This window comes from Gymnoscopelus braueri, assembly GCF_963280865.1.
Source record: "Gymnoscopelus braueri genome assembly, chromosome: 11".
NCBI classification, from domain to species: domain Eukaryota; kingdom Metazoa; phylum Chordata; class Actinopteri; order Myctophiformes; family Myctophidae; genus Gymnoscopelus; species Gymnoscopelus braueri.
The window spans coordinates 52,142,896-52,155,961 of record NC_137613.1 but is presented as its reverse complement, the minus strand read 5'-3'; the positions used below and the strand labels follow the sequence as shown (position 1 = coordinate 52,155,961).

At 40.6% G+C, this 13,066-nt stretch overlaps 1 protein-coding gene across 1 annotated transcript in view; it reads left to right on the top strand.

Annotated features, from left to right (window-relative positions):
* Positions 1-10,155, top strand: part of LOC308095715 (delta-type opioid receptor-like) — a gene marked incomplete at its 3' end in the record, with an annotated part of 36,806 nt that extends 26,651 nt beyond the window's left edge. The window contains 3 exon segments of the mRNA XM_080442754.1: positions 5,447-5,802; positions 9,887-9,924; positions 9,928-10,155. Coding sequence (XP_080298880.1) covers positions 5,447-5,802; positions 9,887-9,924; positions 9,928-10,155 — 622 coding nt within the window.
* Positions 10,156-13,066: the final 2,911 nt, after the last annotated feature.

The window sequence follows — 13,066 nt, the reverse complement described above, 5'->3', positions numbered from 1 at the left end:
TTGCAAGCGTCATACTGCGCAAGCGTCGAACCCATTATGTCAGGTCTCGCTAGGGCGCGCAGCACTAGCCAACACACAAGAGGGGTGTGCTGAAACCAGCGCACCCCGAAACAACAGGTTGAGAAATGATTGTATGAAACAATCACCTGTGCATCCAGTCTCAATGTTGGTAAAAAAAATTATTGGTCTATAGAACAAAGGCCTAAAGTGTCCACGGCCATATAAGGGCATAAAAGGCAGTCACGGTCCAAGGGCTGCGGAACGTGACAGTATAGGAGGCTTTTAGCATGAGCTCTCAACACTGGGCACCGTTGAGGAGCTTATTCCCTCTGAGGGTTCCATCGCTGGGCATGTGCTACCAAATAAATGTGTCAGAAAGAAGGTTGGACAACCGTGACAGCCTGAAGCAGGGCATACTGCAGCTGGCATACAAAAAGAGGATACCGATTAAACCATCACATCCCGTGATTCTCCTCATTAAAAGCTTGACGCGCCATAACATGACATCCAGCAATGAAGGCTGATTTCATGGCACATTGTAACTTCTACAAGCCTTTATAACAGCAAAACGGAAAGAAAAAAGCCTCTCCTTTGTGAATTAATGATGTTCACTGAACCTTGAATTGCTCTGTGCTCTGTGGCTGGCTAGTTAACACATTGAATGCCAAAAACGGTCCGGACCGTTTTTGAGGGTCCAAACGAGAAGTGCCGAAAACGGTCCGGACCGTTTTTGACCCAATTCTATTTTTATACATGTGGGCCACGTGGGGCGCTAAAACGAAACTTTGACATCACCCAAAGAGTTTCTGAGAAGAAGAGGCTGGATCTGGCTCCATGTCAAAAATCCTTCCGGTCGGCGTTTTCAATGTTATCTCCTTGACTAAAAGCTTAATATCTCCATTTCTTTTTAACGTGGTGGAAACGAGCCGTTTTCGATCGGCGATCACGCTGCAATGGAGGGTCGCGTTGGAAATATTATTGTTCCAGGCGTTAGTCGGGACCCTCCGCCGTCTCGCACGCACGCTTTGTTTACATGCATTTCCGCGTCTGGGCTTCTCACAGCACGAAACGTTTAACGCAAGTGGATGGAAGAAATGCAGGCACTCAACGTATAATATTTTAATAAACCTCTGGCACCCAATGTGTTAAGTGAGCGTGAGCGTGTAGGAGAGAGCTGCTGTTTCTTCACAGCCTGTGTGATTTATGCATAAACATCTGTCAGCCTCCCTCACTAGGAATTAGACCATTGTGTCTCGTCGCAGCAGGATTGAGCTGTGCACCTGCTGAGGTCGGCCGCATGCTTTGCATCAGTGGCAACAACCTGCAACTCTCTGCCCAGAGCAAATCCCTGCAAATCACTGTATTACCATGAACAAGAGACCCTGCAGCAAGTTCTACTGTTGGCTATTTTTTGTCATGCCACCAAGTGTTGTCATGGTGTCATCTAACCATGCTCCCACTGTGCATGTTGACTGTAACCCCTGATTTATACTTTTTTGCATGCCGCTGTCTTGCACCGAAAATAGCGGATCTATAAACTCACAGTCAGCTTGTAGACAGAGAAACGACTTAAAGAGGATAAAATCCTAGGGTGGTTTTGTAGTCTACACTGTGACATAGTGCAGCTAAGTTAGATTTATGCGTGTCAGTGTGCATTGACCATACTATTGATTGACTACCGCCTATGCGTGCACATTGGAACAACATGGTTCTGAGCACACCTAAATCTAACTCAACCATTTCATTAAATGCTATTTGTTGCTTATTAGCCTGCCATGTTTTTAATCTGGTGTAGTTTTAACATGTAGTTTAATGTAGTTTCCTACATTGGAAAATAAACTACAAAATCAGGGTTTCATCTAAAAAACCTCTTATCTCTCACAGTATAAACTGTCTTAGGCACTTCGGGAGGCATCGGGGTGGCACAAATCATGCACAGTGGGATATTGAGGTGGCACACATAGTGCACGGTGGGATATTGGGTGCGTCATGCCAGCTCAGATTAGAAGAGGGGAAATAACTTCCTTTGAATCACAGTGGAATCATGAACGTAATTGGCAAAACAAATGTAATCCTCTCCCCTGACAGTTGACAAGGCTCATGTGCTGAATCAAAGGATTGGAACAGATTGAAGAACAAATCCCCATCAAGGGCAGTATTACAGTACAGTACTACTACAGTACTACATAGATTACTACCGTCTGCTTGCTAAGGGTGAACTACACAAAATTCAAGTCTATTTATGCCCTTCAGATCTGACTACTGGTGCTGTCATACAATCATTTTCTCTTTCCCTGAGTATAAATATTTCATGTATTCTCACAGACATCACAGTGCTACTACGGTGATGTATTTTAAGTCACAGACAGTTCTTACGGAACGTCGAATATTAAAAGCTCATTAGTCACAGTCTAAGTAAACAATAACAACTCATTCTGTTCCCACACTTTGAAGATATCATGTTCTTCCCTAAAGGCCTACTACACACACACTTTTTTTTTGTGTTCAGTGTTATATCATCTAGGGACAACTGCTAATCAATGGACTCACAAAAACCTTGGTGAAACATTTGAGGAAACATAACTTTAATAGGCTCTTCAATAAATCAAAATGGCTAAACCTATCCAGTTGAAAAGGCTTTAGAAAATGTGCATATGAATGTTGTTGTTTTTTGTAAATGGAAATACCCAATAATGTATATTAACAGCTTCTTCAGAGGCACAACATGATGTATGGCATTAATAGCTGCTGTGAATTATTAAAGAATGACATAACCTTTATTTATAGAGCACCTTTCAGACATAAATGCAGTTCAAACTGCTTTACATTAAAATAAAACAATGGTCAAAAATAATTAAATAAAAGTAAGGATCTAGTAAAGAGTGAAATTTAAACTAAATGTAAGGAAGTGAACTCAAACGCAAAGTTAGATTGAATTCAATTAAAAGCAAGGTCATAAAAGTGTGTCTTTAGTTGTCTCTTAAAACCATAAACCGAGGTTGCCCATCTAATATGCAGAGGAAGTACTTACCAAATCCTTAGTGCAGAGTAACTGAATATTCCAATCCTGACCATGGCATTGCTTTAATTTGGATTCTTCACTGCATACTTAATCAGATAGTTTGATTGTCTGTATGAAATAGAACTACCTTTTATCTCTGCTAAAATATTCATGAGTGCTCTGTTCTCCCTTCTTGCAAATCATCAGAAGCATCGCTGGAAATTCTCAATTAATTTGGAAAATCATGAATTTTTGCCACGGCAAAAAGACCCCACAAATCACACAGAAAAAGCCATGAGTGTTTAACTCTTAAGATCCTCACTCTAAGTGAGGTGATATACACGTACTGTACTGTACATACACTGTACTGTATATATACAGTACATTATACAGGTATATAGTGACAAATTAACCATTTAAACCCTAGTGACTGTGGTCCCCCGGGCCACTAGTATTTCCCTCTACACAAAAAAAAAACAGATCTACAAGCTCTACACCAAAAAAAAAAAAAACAGATCTACAAGCTCACGTGACACATTGAGAGCTTGAAGATCTTCAATTGAACTGAATGTTCAGCCCAGCGAACATTGGGATTGGGCCCAGGGATTGCATATGGTTCAAGAACAAACCTGAAAAATTAGTGGAGAAACATAACAAATCTGTACAGGCATGATGCAATTAAGCAATTTACACCCTCATGCTCTGTGGCATAAATATATACATGCTGAGCAGGCCCAGCGGCCTGTGATTTAGATCAAGATAGCAAGATGAAAATATTTGAGGCAGGCAAGAAGAAAAATATGTAAGTGACTTTGGAAGAGGTTCATTGTTGGGTCATGGATGGCATGGATGAGCTTCAGTCACAAAGAAGACTGCTCAACTGGCTGCTGTTTAAACAGTGACTAAAGTACACAGCTCATTACAAACACTAATGCACATTAGAGAGTTCAGTGGTGCAGAAAACCATAGACTCTGGTCTACAGAGATGTGGAGAATGGTTTTATGGTCAGATGAGTCATCCTTCACCAATATTGTCCATGAGTGGGCAGTGGTGTAAAGCAAAAGAGTACATTTACTCAAGTACTGTACTTAAGTACAATTTTGAGGTATTTTTTACTTTACTCGAGTATTTCCAATTTTCAGTACTTTTACTTCTACTCCACTACATCTCAGAGGCAAATATTGTACTTTTACTCCACTACTATTATTTGACAACTTTAGTTACTAGTTACTTTGTAGATTTTGATTATTATTACGAAACATACACTTCACCCTATATATATTTCGGCCATTTGAAAATAGCCGATCTACAAGCTCACAATGCGTTGCGATGCGACGCATTGTGAGCTTGTAGATCTGCTAGTTTAAAAATATTTGTATACATTTGAAAACTTGAAATGGGACATTCGGCATAATGAGTACTTTCTACTGACCCCTACACTGAGGTGATGTAGATCCTTTGAGGATAACTGCTGTAAATGCATTGATAGATCATATATTCACACATTGATGTCCCAGTCTCAGCACTATTAATTCATAAAGCACCCCTAGGCACCACCACCTGGTTTCATGACATTTATGTATGTATGTATGCATTAAGAATCCCATGTAGACTAAAGTTATTCAGATCAATACAAGGCAAGTGCATGTATGCTGCCTTGTACATACAGTAGAATATCTAATCAAGTCATGTGAGAATACTTTCCTTTTAGGAGGCTTACTGCTGTGAAGTAGCATACATACTGTATATGAACATACACTACTGTACAGTAAGCATCCCTGTTGAGAATCACTGACCCTGATATGTCAATATTCATATATTTAAAAAAATATGTACTGCAAAGCACCAAGAGACTTACAGTTAAGAAAGTAAAGTGAAGTTAAAGTCAAGAATATTCACACAAACACAGACTCTATGCATGAACACAACACGTGCGCGCTCACGCACATGCATGCACGCACACACACACAAACTGAGGGATTTTTTTTTTAACACCTGTGTGTCTTCCCTGCGAGTATGATGCTTGATTAGAGAGCAACAAGCCAGTTGTATCATAGCGTTATCTCAAATCACTCATTTAGAACTAACTAGAGCTAAGCCATGGAGAAATAGCATTACATGGTGTGTGTTCTGCATATCTCTAACATGAGGCAATTAGTTCTCATCCAAGGATATAAAAACACACCACACTGCAAGCATCATTTACAAATCCCTGTTCCCACCACACACTGTTCAGAAACTCTGCATCTCCATATTTCATTTATTTTTAATGTGTTAATGAATTAAATCCACTTTTAGGGATTTAGTATATTTCTTTTATAATATGCTGTACGTACAGTGTACGTAAAAGTAGCAAAAATAGCACATCTACAAGCTCACAACTTGAGCTCTCCCCACTGCTAATCCCAAAACTAATGTATCCTTTGCTCTGTGACCCTGAGCAGATACACCAAGATGAAGACGGCCACAAACATCTACATCTTCAACCTGGCTCTGGCCGACGCCTTGGCCACCAGCACGCTTCCCTTCCAGAGCGCCAAATACCTCATGAACACGTGGGCCTTCGGCGAGGTGCTGTGCAAAGTGGTCATCGCTATAGATTACTACAACATGTTCACCAGCATTTTCACGCTCACCATGATGAGTGTGGATCGCTACATCGCCGTGTGTCACCCCGTCAGAGCTCTGGAGTTCAGAACGCCCGCCAGAGCCAAGCTGATCAATGTCCTCGTCTGGGTGCTGTCCTCGGCCATCGGGGTGCCCATCATGGTCATGGCGGTGACCAAAGTGTCAGACAGTGGTGAGATAATAACCCCTTTTTATGTTATGATACGTAATGACTTCATTGCAGTATCAATTGTGTCATGGTGGTGGGAACCCTGTTAAAGGAGAACTTTGCCCATTTTCAATCTGATCTTCATAACAATTTGTCTTCACTATGATCATTATGGGCTGTGGACAGTTCAGAAACCTGCCTACCATAATGACATCATTGTTGAGGATTATATAATAGAAACTACTGAATAGAATAGAAACTGTAGCCTCTATATACCTGGAAAGTTGGCCTGCTGAAATGTAAGGATCGAAATAAACTAAACTAAACTAAACTAAGCCATTGTTCTTGACTCATACAAAATACATTTAAAAGGTTTAAATCTTGTTTGAAATGATATTTCTGAACTGAACCCTCCTCTGAGACACAGAGTGAGTAGACAGAAAAGGCGCCATCTTATAATGAGCATTACTGAGGACCAATTATATGATGATAAAGTAAGAAATGGGTGAAGTGCTCCTTTGGTTTAATCCCATGTAAGAGAAATAAAAGCTTTCATCACCCAGCCTTCATTAGCCCTGGGTGAAGGGAGCGATAAAAAAAGTGTCTGACCGCAGTGCTTCTCAGCGTCAATGTACAGCTTTACTGTAATGTTATTAAAGACGGGGTGCCGTGATTTTCAGTGATCCCCCCCCCCCCTAAAACATAATCATCAGGTATTATGGTTATACTAGGAGGAAGATTTTTTTTCCTAGGAGGAGTTTTTTTTTTCAGCCTCCAGGTAGAAACTCAAAATAGTCAGAGAAGACATAAAACACCATAAAAACACCACCAGGGGGCTTAATGAAGTTCTATCAACCTCATAGCGGAGCGGCTAAATGCTTTTTTCTGGCAGAATCTTTCAGTTGATGATAAAAGCGTGAAAATTGGCATGAGCAGTCTCCATGGGTCACTTGACAAGAAAATTGTCCGAGGTAGTTGTAATTTCAAGATGGCGGCCTTTTTTCAAGATGGCCGACACCTTAGTGGGCAGTTAAGCGATATGATGGTTTATTTGGTGATACAAGCATGAAAATTGGCATGAATAGTCTCTGTGGGTCACTTGACAATAGGCCACCCACAGCTACTTGACATTTCAACATGGCGGCCATTTTTCAAGATGGCCAACACTTTAGTGGAGCAATTAAGTTATATAATGGTTTATTTGGTGATACAAGCATGAAAATTGGCATGAGCAGTCTCTGTGGGTCACTTGACAATATGCCACCCACAGCTACTTGAAATTTCAAGATGGCGGCCATTTTTCAAGATGGCCGACACTTTAGTGGAGCATTTAAGTTATATAATAGTTCATTTGGTGATATAAGCATGACAATTGGCATGAGCAGTCTCTGTGGGTCACTTGACAATAAGCCACCCACAGCTACTTTAAATTTCAAAATGGCGGCCATTTTTCAAGATGGCCACCACCTTAGTGGAGCAGTTAAGCTTAAGAAATCATTTAGTTGGTGATATAAGCATGAAAATTGCCATGAGCCGTCTCAAAAGGTAATTTGACAAGAAACCCCACAACCACCACTTGAAATTTCAAGATGACTGCCGTCCGCCATGTGGATCTTTAAATGATACCTTTTCTCATAGAAATGTATTGGGTTCCTCAAAAAGCTCTGTCAAGAGAGGTTGTTTGACTGTGTTTTGTCTGACTCCTCGATCACGACCTGTCCAGTTTGGTAAAACCTGTCAGGAGTTGCCTCAGCCATAGCTCTCAGGGTTCACTGAGGTACTCAAGCTCCCTTACCACGACAAGGTAACAGTCACAACATTACATTACATGTGTCAAATAAATACTAAGAGATGGGGGAACAAAAAATATGACTAATACATTAGCACAGTTGTGGTGCTGATTAGCACAGTTGTGGTGCTGAACGGACAGTGCTCCAAAATTATAATTGAGCAATGGCTAATACTGAATGGCAGTAGCCACGGAACCATGACAAACTATAGTAAGGAACTAAACTGAAAATGTGCTTCACTGTTACGTATGGCAGTGGAAGCAATGTTACAAAGTAACAACTGAAAATTACACACTAATAAACTGGTGACAAAGTAAAACATGATGCACCGATGTGGCGAGGGGAAGCCGAGCCATAGGCCTACACTTGAAAACACAGAGGGAAACTTGAGGGATACCAGTTATGGCTAGCTGAGCTTTTGAGGCTCTGCTCATGCTTGAGGGCATTGAGATGGTCTCGCTCTCTGTTGTACAGTCCAACAAGACAGGCAGGATGGTATTTAAATTCCTGTGCAACAACATCACCAGCAATAAGCTTTGCAAGGAGCTTTGTGTCGCTTAAATTCCTGGCACATTCATTAACCCGTTCATTAAGTTTCATTGTCATTGCGTCACTTAAGGAGGACGTTGCACTCTCATCTTCACAGATAAATCACAAAGCTTTCGAGGGCTGGGATCTTCTTGGCCTCTTGACATGGATATCTTTGGTACCTTTGGTGTCTTCAGCATATGTAGATACTCTCTTTTGGGCCCTTTCCAGCTCTGTGTTGTTGAACCTAAGTTTACAGCTTAAATGATATTTTGCTCTGTTTCTTGTCAATGTGCTTTCTATGCCATCACCTTCATCTAGTCGGGTTAGACTAAGTAAGATAGGCAGAGCATTGATCTTATGAAATAATGGAACATTTCTTGCAATGGTATCATAACCAGTACGATCGTGCTCTCTGTTGAATAAACTCGGCTGAATGAGTTTTTCCTTGGTGACCTGCTGACAAATGAAACATCTGTCCCAGTTAGTTTTCTCAACTGTTATGATGGCTTCTGCCATGTCTGCAGCATAGGCAGAGGCCGAGGGTTTATCCTTTTACCACCTTTTACCAAGCACTTTGATGTATGGGATACAACTAAGTTCGTGCCTTAACCCTACACTTGGTCCGATCGTTCATCCAATGCCATTTAAATCCTGTGCGATCTGTACACCATCCGGTTAACTAAAACCCCATTAACCTTGGCTCGGCTCTCCCGCGCTGGCACAACCTGTCAATTCAGGTGCGGCTATCTAATTGTTTTGGGGTAAATTAGACAGTATTTGGGATACTAACTTTCAATTAGCTGACATTGAACCCCACTCTGAGTTTAACAGCAGTGATATATCACCAGTGTGCCCTGGTAGTGCAGATATTCACTCTTATCTAATCTATCTATGATCAACAAATCAACACAACTGTATTGTGATGTGTTAAAAGTTGTTCTTTAGCATAATAATAATCGTATAATTATCCTTAATGAAAAAAAGAACACACATTTCTATGAGAAAATTTATCTTTTGAGGATCCAGGGGGCGGCCATCTTGGCTGGGAGTGTTTTCTTGTCAAGCAACCCTTAGAGACTGCTCATGCCAATTGTAATGCTTGTATCACCAAATAAACCATTATATAACTTAATTGCTCCACTAAAGTGTCGGCCATCTTGAAAAATGGCCGCCATCTTGAAATTTCAAGTAGCTGTGGGTGGCCTATTGTCAAGTGACCCACAGAGACTGCTCATGCCAATTTTCATGCTTGTATCACCAAATAAACCATTATATAACTTAATTGCTCCACTAAAGTGTTGGCCATCTTGAAAAATGGCCGCCATCTTGACATTTCAAGTAGCTGTGGGTGGCCTATTGTCAAGTGACCCACAGAGACTGCTCATGCCAATTTTCATGCTTGTATCACCAAATAAACCATCATATCACTTAACTGCCCACTAAGGTGTCGGCCATCTTGAAAAATGGCCGTCATCTTGAAATTACAACTGCCTCGGACAATTTTCTTGTCAAGTGACCCATGGAGACTGCTCATGCCAATTTTCACGCTTTTATCATAAATTGAAAGATCGTAGCACTTATCTGCTCCGCTATCATAGACACATGAAAAACAGAAAAAGTGCAAAACCATGGCACCACCACTTTAACTGTTAACAGCCCATAGAGCTGGTATGGTTACCGTAGTACACTGTGAGTGACCTTACTACAGAGAGAGCTCAAAGTTGCTGTGTTGATTGAATGCTAGTTTCTCGTGACCTTTGTGACTGAATAAGGCTCTCTCTCTCCAGGTAAGGTCATCTGCATGTTGAAGTTCCCTGAACCAGACTGATACTGGGACACAGTGACTAAGATCTGCGTGTTCATCTTTGCGTTCAGCAGCAGCCTCAACCTCGTCCTCTACGCCTTCCTGGACGAGAACTTCAAGAGGTGCTTCCGGGACTTCTGCCTGCCCTGCCGGCCCATGCCGGACCAGAACAGCCTGAGCAGAGGTCGGAACGCCACCAGGGAACCGGTGTCCGTCTGCGCCCCGTCGGAACCCGGGAAGAAGCCGGTATGACTAGGCATGGAGCGGATCCCCCACTGCTCTCGTTCTCGGAGGATCCAGCACGATCTGCAGTCAGAGGTGACACAGATCTCTACCACAGTGTTCTGAGAGTGACACAAATCTCTACCACATAGTTCTGAGAGGGCCTTGGCATGTCCAAGAGTGAGTCACGTCTCTTTTGTTCCCCAGAAGACGTTCAACAAACATTCAGGAACGATCACCTTGTGTCTCATTGAAAATGTACAACACGTTAATCCCTCCCCACGTAAAAAGCCCTTAAACAAGACTTTTATTGGCTGCTAGGTTGGATAATTTAAAGAGAAATCAATCGACAGAAAAGACAAATACATTGTCAAACATTAGCCTTACTGCTTCAAAGTCCTCCATGTTCTCAACAAAAGTGCTCTCAAGCCCTCATTCAATGACCATTTTGATTATGCTTGCAGCTCTTGGTTCTCCAACATCACTAAAACATCACCAAAACAAACTGATACGACTACTTCTCGGCCGTAAGCCCATATTTACACACTTTGCTAGTTTGGGATGGCTCAGGGTAGAAGACAGGGTTAAGCAAATATCAATAGGATTGGTATTTAAGATACTCAAAGGAACAGTGCTCTCAATACCCTCATACCTGTCTAACTACTTCTCCAAAGTGAGTGACATCCACAGCCACAACACTAGGAAGCCATGATCTGGTACCCCCCAAATTTAGAACAAACGTGGGAGAATATTAATTCTACTACTCTCTCATCACTGGTTTCTTTCAAAACTGACCTGAAATAAACATCTATGAGGGGACCAAAGGGGAGGTAAAAGTAAATGCCCATCGAAAGGAGGTGTCAATCAATGCCGTTGTTTTTAATTTTTTTATTTGTACATAGTGTTTGTATTTGTTGATGAAATGTACAATGTATGCTATGTTGATGAATTCAATACATAGGACCACAATGGAAACAAGTCCCCAGGACTTCGTCTTGTTATCCTTTTAGCCTTAATGTCTTACTGTACCACATGCTGTTTACATTTCTGACTAATAATGTATTCAATCAATCAATATATATTTTTCTTTAAAGATCCCCAGCTCTAAACCTTGGTATCAAACATTCAAAGTTGTTCCATTGTGGAAGAGCTTTTTCAAGGATGTGAGAACACAACCTGCTTTTCATCTCTGTCTTCAAAGCATCACAAATCAAAAAAACCCAAAAAGTCTATTTGACAAAAGAAAAAATGTACTGCACCTGCTGGACGGTGAATTGCTGAGTGCTTGCTGCACAACAAGGTTACTGCGTTGAAATTCAAAGAGAATGAGGGAATCTGGGTTGGTATTCAGTACGCTACACTCCAAGAACTTTGACAAACCTCTCCTCTGACTGAGACTATGTCTGCCATGAATAGATGAATGTTTAAAAGCTGCCTATCAATGATGGTCTGCAGGTTTCTGAACTGTGCACAGTCCACCATTGAGACATATAGTGAGTAGACAGACATTTTGCCATCATATAATTAGCATTAGTGAGGACCAATTATATGAAGATAAGGTTGAAAATGGATGAAGTGGTCCTTTAACATCAGTATAAAATCAAGGGACAACATAGCCTGTGACACAGACTTCAAAATGAGAACAGCACTGTTATCTGTCCAATTGAATATGGCCCACTGACCAAGTACTTTAGTGTTAAGCATTAAAGGCCATTCATTGTCTGTGACAGATCTTGACAGTGACACTAATCAAATTGGATACTTCAATCAATGGGGCAGTGAAGTTGGTAATCACACCGTTATTGTATCACACCGTTATTGTGCCAAATATGTCAGAATAATTGAGAAAGAATTGACAGAAAATAATTCTTGTTCATCTATGTTGTAATCCGACGCATGCTTGAGACAAATTGTGCCATAATTCTGATATAGATTCAAATATATTGTGATATTAACGGGGCACTTCACAAATGATGTTTGAATGAAGTTAAGTTAACATAATAAACATGATTTTGGAGTTTTTTTGGAAACGTGATTGAAAACGTGATTTCCAAATCTGTGACATCACGGACTTGAATATTGGTTCTTCTACAATGGAAAATAGTCCATGCTTCCGTAGTTCCAGTCAGACCGGCCCCTAAAACTGATCAATCACCTTATTAAGACTGTCTGTCAATTACCTTGTCAGGCTGTACCAAGTGGAGATAATTGTTTTGTTTGTTTGTTTTAGTTTGGCTTTTGTTTGGTATTTCTTTAGTTCATTATGCATTTGTTTTAACTTGTATTAAATAATGATAAATAGACATTTGTGTTGTGTCTGCATATATCTTAGATGTTAGAGGGTGTTCACATCTTCTAAAGTTATTGTGGGAGTGTCACGGTGCCCCTCAATTGTGGGGGTGCCGGTAGAGGCTGAAAAGGTAGAAAAGTAGTCAGCATATCCAATTAAACCCCATATTATTTAGCGGAGTCCCTCAGGGCTCTATGATAGTGTATTTTATGTTTTCTGTTATCGTGGGGGAAAGTTTTTTTTTGCTGAAAATAGCTGGGGTAAGGGTTTAAGTGGTTTCCACACAAAGGAAGGTATCCAACATAAGGAAAAACAGTCAGTGAAAAGGAAAGTGCTCCAGTGTTCAGGCCTAGTTCAAAAGTCAGATGGTTTATTTGTTTATTTGAAAAAGATCCCCATTAGCTGAAGCCATGGCAATCAGCCATACTGGGGTCCACACAAAAGCATATTACAAAACACATACAAAAAAAACTACAACATGAGATTGCATTTATTCACATTACATTTACATCAATATCAATATAAAAACAGATTAAATTGCATTAATTCACTTTACAGTTACATCAATATCAATATAAAACATAAACACTAGTATGAAATAACTTATACAAATTAATTTAGCGAAGTTATTCCTTCAACTATGGTCATCTG